The sequence below is a fragment of the Periophthalmus magnuspinnatus genome, chromosome 5, assembly GCF_009829125.3.
Source record: "Periophthalmus magnuspinnatus isolate fPerMag1 chromosome 5, fPerMag1.2.pri, whole genome shotgun sequence".
In the NCBI taxonomy this organism is placed as follows: domain Eukaryota; kingdom Metazoa; phylum Chordata; class Actinopteri; order Gobiiformes; family Gobiidae; genus Periophthalmus; species Periophthalmus magnuspinnatus.
In genome coordinates this window covers 24,278,433-24,296,652 of record NC_047130.1, presented here as the reverse complement: position 1 = coordinate 24,296,652, position 18,220 = coordinate 24,278,433, and the positions used below count along the sequence as shown (strand labels likewise).

General features: G+C 39.8%; 1 protein-coding gene across 1 annotated transcript in view; it reads right to left on the bottom strand.

Annotated features, from left to right (window-relative positions):
- cacna2d2a (calcium channel, voltage-dependent, alpha 2/delta subunit 2a) overlaps positions 1-18,220 on the bottom strand; it is a 207,441-nt gene that overhangs the window by 109,385 nt on the left and 79,836 nt on the right. The window contains exon 4 of the mRNA XM_055221612.1: positions 5,833-5,892. Within this exon, the coding sequence (XP_055077587.1) occupies positions 5,833-5,892 (60 nt within the window). The remainder of the gene's footprint in view (positions 1-5,832; positions 5,893-18,220) is intronic.

Here is an 18,220-nt window from a genome sequence, read left to right as displayed (position 1 = left end):
ATAGCAACCCATCCACGGAGTGCCTCTCTCCCCTAATGGCACAGCTATTAGCACTAATGCATTTCAAACATACAGCAGCTGCCACATCACAATCATGGAAAGTACAAGTCTTCTACAATCTCGTCTTTTTCTTTTTCAGACACTTTCCAGGCTCTAATGGCCCTGCTTTAGGCGCGAGCCCCCCTGCAGCTAAGTCACAGCCTCCTATCAGCTTAATATTAACAGTGAGCGGTTAAACACAGATGCTAACAGATATACTGGTAATGCCAAGGTCACTTAAGGCATCCAATCATGTTGTTTATCACAGTCATTACTTCTGGGTCTTCTCAGTTAATTCAGATGTTTAACAGCTAGCCCCTGTTCACTAACACTAATTCATTTGACTGCTTGACTGTTAGGAGCCATTAGCCAAATAAATCTTGAGTTCTGTGAGATCAGGATATCCAGAACATTTGGCTGATTGATAATTGCAATTTTTCAGGTCACAATATGACACATAGAATGAACTAAAAAAAAAAAAAAAAAGGCAAAACTGAGTCATTTCAGAAACCTATAATTAAAAATAGTACACCTAAATATAAGGGTATTTTTATCTTGCCAGTTTGTATCTAATTAACTACTTCATCATTCAGAAAGTTTCATTTCATACAGCAAAGGTACAAAATTAGACACAGGGAATACAAAAACTAGTATTTCACAGTTGTCATGGTGTCAATCATTGTGGATAATGGTGAAATTGTACTAAAATCTTATATTGTGACAACACTTAACTCTATCATAACACATTTTGAAGCGCACTATATTGCTTAAGTAAATATAAACGATAAAAAGCAATACTAAAACCAAACCATAAAGCAGAATTTCCCCCAAAAAAGAATTCTAAATGTGCAATTTTGTTAAAACATTCATAATTCAGCTCATAACACAGCTCTAATCTCACTGTGGTACAGAAAAATAACCAAATATTTCCATTAGTACAAAGAAAAACTACCAACGATAAATACTGAACCACAAAAATGATTGTTCCATGTGTTATTGAACGATAAGTCTATAAAGTGTTTAAACCCATTGTCTATTCAGGTGAACTCCCTCCAATCAATCAATAAGACTGATCCTACTATAAACAAGTCTGTGGCCTACAGCAAAATATAGTTATAAAAGCACCACACTTGAATTATAGTAATGATTTTAGCATAATCAGCAGCACATTTCACATTTATATAAGAGATAAAAAACACACTATTACTCCCTATGTTTTTCTCCGATAAAAGTACCACCATCTTCCACAAAACAACAATATATGCCAACAATATATTCCCCCATCGTATAATTGTGAGCACTGCCTGACGACTGTTGCTAACACAATAGTCACAGAGGAGCGGCCATTTGACCTTGAGAAATCAGAATCAATCCAGCACTTTAGCGTCCATTTCACACACCATTACATTCCAATGGATTTAAAACCCTCATCGGCCATCAGCGCGGTTGTTACCATCACAGACATTTTTAGACATCCAAAACGTTTGGCCCACGAAACTAAACTTCAGAAACTAAGGGGGCATACTTGAGCGTCCGTGTGTGCCTAAACGTGCAGAAGAATACGGCTTGGAGGACTTCTTGGTTGCTGTGACAGCTGTGTTGGCAGATGCGGAGAGGAGCAGGCGTATCATTGACTTTCTGTGATGTTTTGGAGGGGAGCAGATGGGCTGGGCCAGGTACCAGTCTGCAGTTAATGAACACATACAAATAAATACCCAAGTATCCCCCAAATACAAATAGGCACAGAGCAACGCTTAACCCCACAGTAGAGGACACAGAGTAAAGCATCCCGCAGTATAAGCTACTGTCTACTGCAACACTGGTTTATACTATGGGAGAGTTTATACTACGGTAACACGAGGATAAAAGGTCTAATGGTGGTACTGTAGTCATAGTGATACTAACAGCACGAGTATTAGTTATGGTCATTATACTGGAAGTAGCAGAAGTAGAGGTACCAGTGGCATTCATAAGAAAGTTGTAGCTACAATATTTACTAATACTAAGCAAAATCCACACTGGTATTTGAGTAAAAATACATATTTTCAAAAATGCTAATAATAGTAAAACAGCATTAACTATTCAGTTCGTATTTGCTGTAATGGTAGTGCATTACTGAATACTTTATCCTAATACAGGGATGTTTACACGGAGTGGCCAGATGTCATAATGTAATATACCAAATTAGATATAAATATTTTTATTGTAATTATTTATTCTCAAAAAATATGAAATTCAAGGGTTAAATTCTCAAAATCAAAGTCACCTTAAAGAAGACCTACTGTGCTTGTGTCTGCTCTTTAGTTATAATCTATAACATCAGTGGATCATTATGTTATAATTAGTACATTTTAAATCGCAATATTCAGCTAAAACAAATTAAATAAAATTAAAAAAAATCTGCTGACTTCCGCATTAGAAAAATACAGTGCCCAATAAGAGCTGACGTCACCATAAGAGCATTTGGCTGTTGGCTCCTCCTATCGAGAGCAGCAGATTTTTTAAAATTTGTACCAAAATGACACCAATTAAGAAAGTAAAATTGGAGAACGAAGTAAGTACAGAGCAGTGGGCTTATGCCGGTGATGGGGGTTGATCGTCAAGATTGCTCAAACATGTACAAATCACTCCAAAAACTACTTTGAGAGGGTAAATAAGAAGGGGAAACAACTTTAATATGGTTGAAATCTCTGTAAAGTCAATTTTGCATAATACATTTGCTTTAAAGACTTAGACCAGCCACTGGGCCATCCTAGTGAAAAAGTCTTGACACGCCCCTGTCCAAATAACAATTGCAGTACATTAAGCAGAGAGTCTAGTATTCCTAATAATGCAGTAGCAGTAGCCAGATATGACTTTATTCTTCTTTAGTATAAACAGTTTGTCCAGTACTTTTACTTTTGCACACTTTGCAGACAGGCCTTTATTCAGTACAATACCCCAGCTGCTAGTTTAAGATGCAGCACATTTCTTCTAATATGCCCATAGAGCATGCTCCCTAATCTAATTAGTGTGTCAGTCAGCGCGCCGCTCATCCAGAGAGAAATTAGCCAAAATCTACAACGGCAAAAATCGTCTTGCAGGCATGTGGCATATCAACCTCCTCCTCTCCTCCTCCTTTCTCCTCCTCCTCTCTCCTCCTCCCACCTTTTTCAGATGTTTTAATGGTTTCAAAGTCGCCCCTGCCGAGATTCATTACCTGAACTAATTATAAAGGCAAATGAAATCAGCTCCAATACATTATTAATAGGAACGAGACATTAGAATTCATTTGCAGTATTTGCCACAATATCATACAGTTCTTGATAGTTTTTGTTGCTTGATTGGAGACACAGGCAGATAAGGAAATGTATATGAGGAGAGATGGGAGATAAGGACGTAATGAAAGACATATTGTATCAAAAGAGTGAAATATAGTGGATGGTGTTTGGTGAGGGGCTTCACACAGAGCTTTTTCACTCAATGGAGTATTGACGCCATGTTGGAGGCTGCAGCTTGTATGAAGAGATGTGTGTGGTCACAGTGTCCTGCTTGGTTACTCCGATCAAAGAGTACATCTCAAAACACTGTGTACAGATGATCAACCATAACTTTAGAAGCAACGTCTGTGGATGGAATTTCTTATGCAACAATTGAATATTTTTTATTTATTTATTTTCAAAGTTGTTGTGTTAAAAGAAGATAAAAATATACAGAAGAGGCCAACAAAAACTGACCAATTTGTAGTGTCTTGACCAGTGGTTCTCAAACTGTATAGGCTGTATACCACATTGCCATAAGTGGGTAGAAATCAGTTACATTTACTCAACTGAGAAACTATTGCACTATTAAAACTATTTCCCCAAGGTAACTCCTGCGAGCGTTAGCAACAGGTTTGATTGACAGCGTTGCTAGGGCCCATTGCCTGCTAAATCAGCAATGCACGTGGAAAGGGGTGTTATTTTCCAGTTTTGCTCCACATTGGCCCTTTGGTTGCTATGATACTCACGGTCAGAATTCAAAATATGGGATTTGGCTGCAAAATTCGTCTCGATAACCGCTAGCCTCGATGAGCTTCATTTGGCTAGAGCCGACAGCTACGGGTGACTTCACACTCAGTGCACTTCTTTACACAGTCTATGGTCACGCCCAAACTTTTAAAGTAACAATACTTTCTCACATGAGTAAAGTTTTTGGTGACTCTACCCACCTCATATTATTTGGTGGTAAGCAGACTCGGATGAACTTTTTACATTTTTTTGATTTTCTGAATTGTTTCCTATTCAGCTCTCACTCTGCAGTGGTCAGCACTGAGCAAAATAAGTCTAAAAAAGAAACAGTGGTTTGGGGCTGAATATATATAAGCAGATGGTCATAGTGTTTAGTTCGGTCGTGTGCATATATAAATATAGAAGGACAGTGTGAAGGAGGGCGGAGGGTGCTCCGCTCAGCACAGCACGAGCTCCAGAGTGTAAGCAACCATGAATAAAAATGGACTTTGCAGCGAAGTAGGGCTCATAATTATTCGTTTTAAATCAGTTAAAGCCTTTTCTCAAATATCCCCCAGGAGGCACGGGGTTAAAAATCCATTTGTGGGAAGTGTACCATGACAGAGAGCGCGTCTCCCGGGAGACAGAGGATACGGCAGCCGAGACTTGTCTATTGGGGCTATATATACAACCATGTGTGTGTGTAGGAAACATCAGTATGCATGCAAGTTCGCCAAGCATTTGAGTGTTAGCAAATTTGGCAGTCAGTGAAGCATGAGAAGTCACAAACAGACAGACAAACTCAGAGTGATACCATTTCTCCTGTTTGAGATTTCAAGAGCGGATGTGCGCTTGTTTTAAAGGTCACATGTGGAGATGTAATGCGCCGGTCGCTGTGGCCTGGAACCAAACCAACGGGTGCTCTTAAAGAATACAGAGTGGGTCACTAGAATGTCCCTAAGCAGAGGTGGAGAGGACTGGGTGTTGTTATTTGGGTAAAAAATAGAAATATAGTCTAAAAGTCAAAGCATTTTTGGTTTAGCGAGGGAAATATTTTGTACGCAGCGAATTATTGGTGGCTTTCAGATTGTATAATGTGATGACGTCATAGGCCCAAATGGGGCAAAAGACAGTTTTTATTAATTACTTTGTACTTTGCAATGAAATATCCAAAAGGTAAAATCATAAATGTTGAACCTGATCACTTCTATTAGTGACTGGACCCAAGAGATGAACATATTACAACAAACATCTGCATTTTAACAATATAAATTTTAGCTACAACCATCTGTGTTAAATATTACGAGACTATACAGTGCTGGGATGATATCTGAAACCCAGCAATAAAAAAAAACGTTTTGGAAGTTATGGTGCATAGGACAGGTTTTCTAATCATAACTATTGCGTAAGTGATCTCTTCATACCTCTGCTGCCCGTGTCCAAACACCATGTCTAACGGCTGATAGGCACCTTGAGTTGTACTTGTAATCGTGCAATATGAAATGCAGTCCTTCTTATACTGAGCAATACAAGAGATTTTAGCATTCAGTATCTACATTTGAGTAACTAGTATTGTAAATGAATTAAGCACGTTTACTTCTGAGAGCGGCTTCCACCTCTGCCTTCTATATTTTGCACCCTACCTGATGTGTAATACCATGGTGACCCTGTGATGCTGGTATCATTACAGGACCATATTTAAACAGGGAGGGGGCAGGGATCAGATGTGAATGAGCAGATGACAGAGACCAGAGCCTGGGGAGGAAAGGCACAGAACAGAACAGGTTTGTTACAGAGGAGAGACAGGAGAGGTTTTAGATTTTACCGTGACGCCGTCCTGCCAAACATGCTCCTTCTGTAGCTGCTCCGCCTCTCGGGCCAGCTTCTACAAAAACAACACAAAAACAGCAGGGTGAGTGTCAGGAGTCGATCGCATATTGATTTGTGAATGTTTTTCTGTGAGTGAGGTTGATACGAGGATAGAAAAGGTGTCGGTAAATCACTCAAAAAAAAAACAAACCCAAAACAAAACAAAAAAGCTAAACTGTCAGAAAAACAGCATCAAAATCATAATGAGATATGTAGTATAAGTATCAATCCAACATCCACTATTCAGGAATACCAGAAATGTATATTAGGTGCCACTTTTTTACTCCTGAGTGGTTAAGTTCTATCAGCCTCATGTGCGAACCATAGACTGTATAAAGAAGTGGACTAAGTGAGTCTGACGTCACCCATAGCGTTCGTCTCCAGTCAAATGACGCTTATCGAGGCAAATGTGGAGACAGTTAAAACTCCGACGACAAGAATCATAGAAACCAAAGAGTCAATCCAGAGTGAGGCTGTTGAAGGTAAAACCCCTTCATTTCCGCACCACTGGTTTAGGAGGGAGCAGGTGTTTAGCGACGTTGTCAATCAAACCTGTTGCTAACGCTAGCGGGAGTGACTTCAGGAAAGAAGGCACCTGATTTGTCTGTTATTAATGTTCATATCTTGATTTACGGACACAAAAGCTAAATTAAAATACCAGGATCATGTAGAGCGGGTTAATATGAGTCTGACAGCAGCAGTTATGGAGAGAGGGGCAACAGTTTTTCAATACAAAGCGAACTGGAGCCAGAAGTGTGTCCATGATCACTTCCTATTTTAACGCAGCGGCAAGTTAGCGATGTCCATTTATATATACAGTCTATGGTACTAACAGTTGATTTGACGTTGTTATGATTCAAGCAGCTCTCTATTTCGACACGCTGCATGAATAAAAGTGACACAGACTTGTTTCAGTTTGAACTTGTGACCTGATGACTTCAAATACTGTAGCACGACTTCATTATTTTGGGTGAGTCGACATCGCAGCGCTAATAAGGTGAAACGTTAAAGAGGATGAGCTCACACTGAGTCACACTTAGACTGGAACCTCAAGAAGTGATTACAGCGAAGAGAATTATCTAAAGAGAGAAGGAAGTGTTGACTACAGCGCTGCAACGGATAGTCGGAATAATCGTGATCATCTTAATCGTTACCTGGACTGTAGACTCTAAGACACGCAAAGACATCTGACGACATTTTGTTTTTCACTGATGATTAACGTCTTTGTCCTGTGTATGGAGTGAATGTTTTGTGTCAACATCCTGTTTTCTGTCTTGTCGTCGACCCGCCAAAGGGACTATGGATGAAAATTAAAATTAAATCATGACTAACTCTGGCACATGTTGATTAATGTGCACTGTCCGATATTTAACACACACAAATATAAACATTTCATCACAAAAATAGCACCATTATTGATTCAAAATGTCAAAAAGAATAAACAATTTCAGATTTTCATCATTAACGTGCATGTGTGTAAAAACAATACCACATTTCAACCTTTATTTGCTCAAAAATGTTTTAAAAATCTACAAATAAATAAATTGCTGACTGCTATACTAATAAAGTAATAGTTAGCTGGAGCCCTAGTATTCAGCACTAAAAACAAGCATTTATTAAGTATATATAGACTGAGATTATTTTGATGGCTCTTAACGGCTTATAGCTTCATAAATATTTGATCCTTTATGTACAATCCATATTACCACAGTTCAATACAGAAAAAGTAGGATTTATTTTTAGAAGTAACTAATGACTGAACTGTCTCTAGGGAAGGATTGTTTCCATGTTGGTGTCAAATCTTCTCAACCATAAAGTCCCTCAGCTCTATGTCTGTCCCACTTTAGGCCCAGGCAAAGAGGGCCACGGATCTGTGCCAAGTCCATGGAACGTGTCCACTGCCACAGGAGTCTTTTTATCGTACAAAAACATGCTCATATAACAAAATAAAAATAAATCAATCTTTCAAAGGCTGTCCAACAACTAAGCTCCAATTGCAGATCTGAAATGTGTCAATAGAACACACCCCCCCATACTAGAGGCAGACCGATATTTGCACTTTTTAGCGTATGGGCTATCGGCCTTAAATCTCCAGCAGAGGCCGATATTTTGTTCTGGTCAGCCTGCTGCTAAAAAATACATACAAAGCTTTATATTAACACTTGTGTACAAAGAGATAACTGCACAGCGTGTGACTACACCGCTCTTATCTGTTAAAAAGGGCTTAAGGGTAGTCTGTAGTAAATTTAAATGACATAATTTGGGGAAAATAATTAAAATAGGTCTTAACTGGCCTAAAAATATCAGCAGATCTTATCAGCCATCGCTTGCTCTGGAATCTAAACAATCAGTATCAGCATCGACCATGAAAAAACCCATATCAGTCAATCTCTACACATATTGTTAAATTATTTGCCTGCAAAGCACAAAATACGCACCAACGATTTGCATAATGTATTTAATTGCTAAATGTTCTTTTAAGTATATTGTACATTGGTTTAATTCCATTCAAATTGGTTAAGTTAAAGCCTTTTAATTTACTACATTAAAAAGTTGATAATATGGGCAAATCACTTTTCTGGATCATTATGTGTTTTAATTATGAACATGCAACATAGTCTATAGATACTTTAAAGTAGCACTGTGTAACTTTCAAGGTGCATTTATTCAATTACATGTGTTTTATTGCTAAAGAAAATACATTGTAAAACATGAGAATTCCTCTTTAAGCTCCAACCAACTTGTCTCCATAGAGGTATAAGGTTAAAGCCATACTGTGAAATATTGCGACAAAGCTATACCAACTCCAAGGAGAAAAGTACAAGTGCATCTTTAATGAATACAGTAAATATGATCCCTTTAAGACACTGTGCAACCTAATTTTATCACTATCCATTCTACTGTCAGTTTTGCCTTTAAAGCTAAAATCTTGGCACAGTTATCTTCACAATCGCTTAATCTCTGAGCAAGAATCAAAACTATAAACCCCATTTTCTCTGCCCCCAAGTACTATTCCTATGCTCATATTCTCTCTGTTTCTCTCCCTCTCGTCCCGTCTTCCTCCCTCTCTCTCCTTACTGTATTTCCTGGTCCATATCTCTTCCTCTGCAGCCTCCTAACAGCCATGCGTCTTCATGTGTCTCTTCCTCTTGTGTTGGACCCAGATAGATGGCCAATGCAAACAGTGAGTGAATCAGTGTGAGGGATGTGCTGAGGTGGGGGGAGGGATAGATCATTTATGCTGCTGCCGCTGGTGGTGGTGGTGGTGGTGGTGGTGTTGGTGGTGGTGGCTTAGCGCACTTGGAGAGCCTATATAGTGACAACAGCATGGAGCAGCTCTGATGGTGATAAGCACAACGTAGCAACGGACACTAGAGTTAGTACACATGCAAAAGGAAAGGTAAATTAGAACGGTTACTATGACGACGCTATGGTGACGAAGGGGGGATACTAAGGATATATAATGTTATTCAATACAAATTTTGATATAAACATGTTACACTGATTTTAATCAAAACAGGACTCACGAGCAGCTCCTATTTCAGGCTTGGTCTAAATATTAAAGATCCACTGTGTAACCTTGAGGAGGATCTGTCACCTGCTTGTCACCATGGAGATATTGATGACAGCTGCCTAATCAACCTCCACGGAGACAAGCAGGTGTCTCCACTCAAGTTACGCGTCAGAACTATGAAGAGGTGACCTGTTTCGCGGTAAGAAGGCTCGTTTCTCACGGTATATTTTTGGCGATAAAACACATGTAACTGAATAAATGAAAGATGGATGAGTTTAATGCTCTACTGTGGTATTGTGGAACATTCCAGGAAAAGCAATAACATCTCCATGGAGACAAGAAAGCGTAAAACGACAATATTGTTTTGTAGGAGCTGGACTCGCATTGCCAAGATGACGTTTATGTCGAGATAGGGATTCAACCCGCAAACTGAATCCTGATTTTACAATAATTGGGACGATCACGGAATGAATATATCTCAGAAAAATTTAAATAGTAAAACACAGGCAGAGGATGTGGTCACTATTTTTAGGCAAGGTCACGATGCATAAAAAGAGCTGTTCTTTCACTGAGGGTTGTAGTATTATGTAATAAAGTGTTGCACATTGTGAGAGAGGTCTGAAAAAGGCAGAGGAGTGGGCTGTGGAGTAGGCAGCGCAGTAGGAGGTGGGTGACACAACGGCAAAACATATCACAATAAATAGAACATTCGCCGTGACGATATATAGACGAAACTGCAAAGGAGCCAAGGTTACAGCGCGGTCTTTTTGTATCAATTCCAAGTCTGCGCTGATGTAGTTGTTTATAGGAGTAAAGTCCATGTGGATCGTTTCACGGATTCCTTGTGGGAATTGTATAAAGTTATTAGAATATCCGCCTGTTTTCATAATAATACGACGCTTATAAAACTGTGAGCCGTAAGAGCCACATGAGTCGAAGTGCAGGTTGTGTATAGGCCAGTGTTAATAAGGAAATTACATAAGTTGCAGACAAAATAATATCATGGATCTGGTAACAGGTCACATTTTTATCTAGCACTTACTTTTCCGTCAAGAGGGTTAAGTGTGTCGTCCAACCAAGACACATTTTTTTATTTATTTTATTTATTTATTTATTTATTTATTAGCAGCATCAGTTCTACAACATATGTAAACAAAATTTAAAAAAAACTACAAACCAAGACAGTTCACATGAATCACTCCTGAGTCCTGTAATTTTCAACGAGTAATGTTTTATACGTCTTTAAATGCTTCTATTGTGTAGGAGCTTTTTAATTTATAATCGAGGTTGTTCCAAACACTTACACACTCCCTTGAACAGAAATACAATGATGTTTTTATTGGTTCTAGTCTTGATTTTTTTTTAATATACCCGTTTGTCTGAGATGATATTGACTTTCTGTTCGAATAACATCTGTAAACAAGAGGGGACCTCCTTTTTGAAAGTGGAGAAGATTAGATATTCCAAGAAGGGTATTGTAAACAAATTTTATAATAAGTGGCAACCATTTATTGACTTTTTTTGAAACCTCCACCCCCCCCCCCCTTTTTTCTTGTGTGTGTAATTACTTTATTATTATTATTATTATTATATTTATATGTTGTTGTTTTTTATTTACTATATGATGCTCTTATTTATTTACCATCAAGATTTGTGTGATTAATTTAATTTTGTATTATTATTTTATATTATTTATTTATTTACTTTTTAAGTTTTACTTCTTGTTATATATAAAAATTAAAAAGGTGTGTATGCATTTGTTGTTTTAAATGACAGTATACTGTAATACTTGTTCTGCTTGTTCTGCTTGGTTAACTATTCTAACGACCTTCTAACCATTTACCTGTGGGAGCTGGAATCGCACCACCAACCTGTAGATCTGACCGCTCGACCAAGGATGTTCACGTCAAAAGCGGAATTCGAACCGCCAGCCTTTGGATCAGTGGACAAACTGTACCGACTGAGCCACCGTCGCTCATCGTCTGGTATTGATAGATTGAGATTGTTTTGGATTGTTTTTATTATTCTGAAGCTTGGTCAAGATTCCTAATATAGCAAATATTATTTTTAGCTGCAAGTCACAATTTTGTTTATTACCTGCAGGTCTTAAAAAAATGATCGATCGCAACATAATCTGAGATGCAGTTAGCTGTTATTGAAAAAATAATACTTGGAAATGCTACCTGTCCTTCACTAGGATCATGAGTTTTATGAGAGCAAAACGTGCCAGACAAACTTCTGCACATATACATACATAGGTCTCACATACTGCATAGCTAATAGCATTATTGTCATTGATATGTCTAACACAGTCTATACCCTGCAGCTCTGACATCGCCGTCTGCGCTGATGGCACCGGCTTTATGCTCCCTGACTGTGAACTCAAGAGGAAGAAGACATGACCAAAAATCATCAGGAAAATCTCAGCGTGAGGCGATTAGGATCTTTAATATTCATAACTGTACTGCGTTATTCCGGAGGGGCGCAGTTTAATCACTCAAACTTGTGTTCTTTCTGTGGGAATGACAGCGCACCAGGGACCGTTGGCGCCACGCTGCTCTGAGCTCCGTGAACGCTGCAGACTGGTAATGCAGCGCACACTTAAAGGACACTCGGAGCAGTGCATTGTGGTCCGGGACATCGCAAGGGACACTTCAGCGCTGATACAATGAGTGTGTGTGGAGGGAGGTGGGTGGGAGGAGACATGGAGAGAGAGGGAGAAAGACAGAGAGAGACAGAAAAAGAGAGACACAGAGAAACACAGAGAGCAGAGAGAGGGACAGAGAGAGAGAGACACTCGCACACAAACAGGAAGAGAGGGAGAGACACATAGGAAGAGAGAGGGACAGGGAGAGAGACACAAACACAGGAAGAGAGAAGGAGGGAGAGACACACGTGGAGAGAGGGGCAGAGAGAGTCACACACAGGAAGAGGGAGAGAAAAGCAGGGAGAGAGAGAAGGGGGTAGAGAGAGAAAGAGAGAGACACAGAGAAACACAGAGAGGAGAGAGAGGGACAGAGAGAGAGACACAAACACAGGAAGAGAGAAGGAGGGAGAGACATACGTGGAGAGAGGGGCAGAGAGAGTCACACACATAGGAAGAGAGAGAGAAAAGCAGGGAGAGAGAGAAGGGGGTAGAGAGACAGAAAGAGAGAGACACAGAGAAACACAGAAAGGAAGAGACACACATGGAGAGAGAGAGACACACACACAGGAAGAGTGAAGGAGGGAGACACATGGAGAGAGAGGGACAGAGACATACCACACAGGAAGAGAGCAAGAAGGAGGGAGAGACACACAGGAAGAGAGCGCGAAGGAGGGAGAGACATACAGGAAGAGAGCGCGAAGGCGGGAGAGACACACATGGAGAGAGAGGGACAGAGAGGAAACATACACACAGGAAGAGTGAAGGAAGGAGAGACGCACATGGAGAAAGAGGGACAGAGACATACCACACAGGAAGAAAGCGGGAAGAAGGGAAAGACACACAGGAAGAGAGATGGACAGAGATAAACACACACAGGAAGAGAGTGCAAAGGAGGGAGAGACACACATGGAGAGAGAGGGACAGAGAGGAAACACACACACATAAAGGAAGAGAGAGAGAAGGAGGGAGAGACACAAAGGAAGAGAGAGGGACAGAGAGAGGCACACACAAGAAGAGAGTGAGAAGGAGGGAGAGACACAGGGAGAGAGAGGGACAGAGAGAGTCACACACAGGAAGAGAGGGAGAAGGAGGGAGGGAGAGAGATAAAGAGAGATGCAGAGAGAGACAGAGAAAGAGGTAGGGAGAGGGGAGAGAGAGTGAGAAAGGTAGAGGGGGACAGAAAGAGAGAGATGCACAGAAACACAGAAGAGAGGGGGACAGAGAGGCACACACACACACAAGAAGAGAGCAAAAAGGAGGGAGAGACACACATGGAGAGAGAGGGACAGAGAGAGAAATACACACTCAGGCAAAGTGAAAGAGGGAGAGAGCGAGAGAGGTACAGATAGAAAGAGTGAGAGGCAGAGAAAGACACACCCACAGAGGTAAACAAACAGATTCAAAGAGAGAGGAATAGAGAGACAGACATAGAAAAAAGAGGGGTCTCTCTCTCTCACACACACACACACACAGAGGAGATAGAGAGAGGAGGCCCTTGAGACCCAGTTTGTAAGTGTGATTATAGCTGCAAACTAGAAGCACAAACAGTGGACTGGCTTGTGATCATTTGTTACGTGGATGGATAACAGGGTGCTACCAAAATACTGGCACAAACGAAGGAAAAGAACAAACACTTGCTGAGTCACAACACTGTCAATAATCAAACAATTACAATAGCGTACTTGTTGCTAATGACAATAACAAAGCAGATCACTGGCGACTAGAAATGACTGAATCTGGATTTCAATTAAAATTTCATTGATTACACAGCTCTAAGTGCAACAGGTTGTGCAAACTACTAATTTTGTTCCAACTGTTTCCAATGCACCTTTATAGCTCTACCTCCGTACACGTCTGTTGTGATTGCTGCAGCCCTGGGAGCCTCTTATAGCACACATTAACTTAAAGGCCACTTGGAGCAGCGTAGAGAGGCCACATTGGAGAGGCCGCACAGTTTGTATGTGATTGTAGCTATGGAGCGAGCCACTCAACATGTTCCAAATGACCAGCTCCCATCACCGACCGCTTCAGTCACCTTGGAGACCACAGACTGTGAAATGGCTGGCTATAAGGTCACTTAACCTCCCACAAGATTCACATCAACAGCAAAGACCAGTAAATTTTTACAAGGATTGGTTCCTCTGAGCAAGTGTAAGGCCAGGCTATTAAGCTGTAATGTATTTGTATGAAGTTGTATTGTTAAAAATGAATTTATTTGTGTTCCTGTTCACACTCTCATGACTCGCAGTAACATGGGAAATATTAATCTATGTGTCACATTACTTTCCACTGTCCAATGCATGACCTTGGCGTACTGTTTAATGGGTAGCAGAAGTAAACAGAAACACAAAAGGTTGTATTCACGTCATTTAATATTCTAAAATTGAGTTTAAGAGCAGAAAAACTATAGGGTAGAATATAGTTTTCCTAAAGTGTCAAATTCAGACATATTTTAATTGCCAATACTGAACTAGTCCACCAATAAACAACAGGTTAGGCTTTGGTTTCCTGTTATAGAGGCTATTTTGAGGACTTTTGCCTATTCAAAACATGAATTATTAACAAAATGAACAAAATATTTTAATTGTATAGTTGCTAGAAAGAGTCATGAATATGTTAAATATAGTACTATAATAAATTAGTGGCTCTATTTATGGATTAAAAATGAATAATCAGGGTCATATTTGTGGATTTTGTTTGTGTAAATTAGATATTATGCTACACCCATTGAGTTATAATAGTTTCCTTTCTTCACTTCATTTTTAAATCAAATCTACAATGTGCTCCACCAAGGAGACGTCATGTTCTACAGTTTGACACTTGAGAGATGACCACGATCACGCTAAGATTATATAATATTTCAATGTATTGAGCAATTAAAGTTTCACCAGTAATTGAATAAATGCTCAAGAAAAGTTACATAGTGTGTCTTTAACAGTAACACAAGATGCATCACACTGTAGCTAGATTTGCTAAATTGAATTCTTCTTGACGCCACCTGTTCCTATTCAATCTAGTAGAGACATGTAGTGCTGCAGTGTGACCAAGAGGGGGCAGTAGACCGGAGTAGCCCATCACCAGCTCCAGCAGCTCCAGCAGCAGTGTCCAGTGGAGCCTGTCAGAAAGAGCAGTCTGCTTTAAGCTCTTCATTCTGTCTCTGCACTTCGTCGGGATTAAGGCCAATCATAGAAATCATTGACTCAGAACCGCAGCACAATAACAGATGGAGAGACTTTTCACCACAGAATTTTAAACCACCACAGACAAACTCCTCTTGCTGCCCTCTCGGCCTCCTTCTCCTCCTTCTCTTCTTGCCTCTTTCATTTGTGTGTTTTTATCAGGGCTCTGCGCTCGGATGCTGCGCTGCTATCCTGCCATCACGCGCCCGCCGTACCCCATTTCTCTCCATCTGTCTCAGTTTACTGCCCACAAACTTTATTCCTATTCTGGTGCTATATGCATTTCCACAACACTGCGCTGAGAAGCAACAGGAAAACAATTTAAGAGACTCTGCAGCTGAAGTCACCAATAAAGCGTGAAAGTGTGTGATGTGTTTTTAGAATAAAACACGGTTTGTACACTCAGAAAGTCCACAAAAAGGATCCTGGGGATTTCATTTTTGAGACCAGTGGTTATCCTTTTTAGTGGGATAACGGGGGACAGGAATATATACAAACTACATACAACTAAGTCCAAACTAAATCATCTCATTTTCCAAACTGAACTAACAAGCCCTACTTGTCAGAATACGAAGTTGGAAAAGTAAACACTCTAGAGTAAAGTTATTATGTAAAAGTCCATGAAATTGAATGATTTGAGAACTTTCAATTCAATTCAATTTTATTTATATAGCACATTTAAAAAAACTACTTCAGCTGCCCAAAGCGCTTCACATAAAAAGTTAACAAAAAGCAAATATTCAGATAATAAGATAATATAATTTGTAATGTCATTTTTAAACTGATTTTCTTTGGGTATTTCTATCATTTGCGTATTTAGTCTGTGATGCATTTGTGAGGCCCACTGTCCCAAGATGACTCCATGTAATCCCAAATCCATATTTTCATGTTTATCCACATCTTAAAGTAAACCGGTCACACAGACAGTGCACACAGTGTGTAATCAGGGACATAATGGGGCTTAATACTCGTTCCCTGGTCACTTTCTCTGGCGCTCGACTGGACTGGTGTGTGCTGTGGACGGATGAGCAGGGATGAAGACCCTCTAAAGCCCATGGTCCTACTCCTCCTTCCACTCTATATTCTAATTCAATAATAACTCATAATCCCTGCCTTTGTTCAGTACAATCTTCTAATCCCACTATAAATTTAAAATATGATGTTTGGTGTTGCAAATAAAAAGTGATATCCAGATATTAATCCAAAACTAATATTAAAACAAGACTGAAGTATTGAAACTGAGAGAGAAATACAGGAATAGGACAAAGTTGCACCTTTCCTGAATAGTTATATAATGGTTTTGATCATTGTATTGATGCCTGTGTGCCATAGTGTGTTGGCATTTAATTTTTAAATAAAATGTGCTTGCGCTTGAAGTTTTTCCTTCGGTAAAAGCTGAATAAGCCAAACAAACCTAAACTAACAACGGTCTACATGCCCCTGTAACCTCTCCGACTGATCATCCTGCTTCTGTCTCCTGTCATAATCTTCACCGCTAGACAAATCTCATCACTTTCGTCGTCTTTTGGTCCTTACGACTTTTTTCCCCTCCTTGACTGCTGTTTCCACGGAGACAAAGATGTGGAAGACGCTGCCTCCAGCCCACTGCTCCTCCAACACCAACTCTATGGCTTTTCAAACTCAAACACAGCAGCCCACAGAAGGGAGCAGAAAAAGCAGTGCATTTTCACAGAGCTGTGGCGTTATTGTGTGCGGAAGCTTTAGTGTCGACTTTCCCTTAGACAAAAAGGCAGCTGTCTTTGCTTTGGGAACAATGGAGGAGCTCAGAGCTGAGATAACTCTATTCTACTGCACACAAACTCAAACCAGGATCAAGAAATCAGACTGCTTCAAGTCAACAGAAGAACAGCTATATCATGGAAGCCAATGGGATATTATAAGACAATATTTGAGGAACAGAAATATCGCTGAAAAGGGTTATTAGGTTGGGATTTGACGAACAATAAAATACAACTACATTTCCTTTTATGCTGATGTTATAAGAGAATACAAAGATATATTTAAATTAACTGTACAATCAATAATAAATACATACTTGAATTGGTATTGAAGCTTATGTGTACAACTTGTATTAATATGACAAGTATTTGAATGAAAAAGAAACATTAACAAAGCAATACAAAACCTATTTTAAGGGAAATTTCATGCAAGCACAAAACCTGCTTGCATGAAATGGTGGGATTATGGATTAAAATATTGTAAAAATTAATTTCTGCAATAAACGTTCCCATGTAGTACTAAGATAAATGCCTATTATAAATATTGATCCCCAAAACAGATGCATCCATCAAACCTATATTGAAAGATAAGTCGATATAGTATTTATGGTTACAGATCTAGTCACAAAAAAGGGGGAAAAAAATAAATAAAAATCACTTGTACAGCTGAATTGTGCAAATGTGTGTGTTATTCATGCATGCACAACCCACTTTCAAATGGCATATATTAAAATGAAACAACAAAAGGTTGAACAAGGTCAACACACTGACTCAGTATCACACACACATCAGGAGAGGCTCAGGCTTCAGGTGTAAAACATAAGATGACCAGCAGGGGGCCCAGGGTGAGTGTGCAGACAAAGGCAAAGGGTCCTTGGGGCAAAATGGTCTGGTTGATTTGTAAGACCAAAATTAGCTGGTAATTGGGAATGGAAAATATGATTGTTTGTGTAGCAATAAATAGTGAAAATAGTCCTGTAATTGCATCATTGGCTCAAAATAGCAGCTCCATTTGCCCGTGCATTTGCTAACAGGTGTGTGGGCAATAGGCTGTATGACCTGCTTGTGTCATCCACCTCGACAGCGCGCCGGGACGGGAGGGGCAGAACTAAAGCACGTCAAGAAGGGGGGTAAATGGCTCCATGATCAAACAGGACTGGGCACATGCTGAGGCCAGAGAGGTACAAACGTGACGGAGATTTGAACAGGAAGTTACCCGCGGCTATGACACCAGATAAAAAGATAAAACGTAGAGGTGTTTTTCA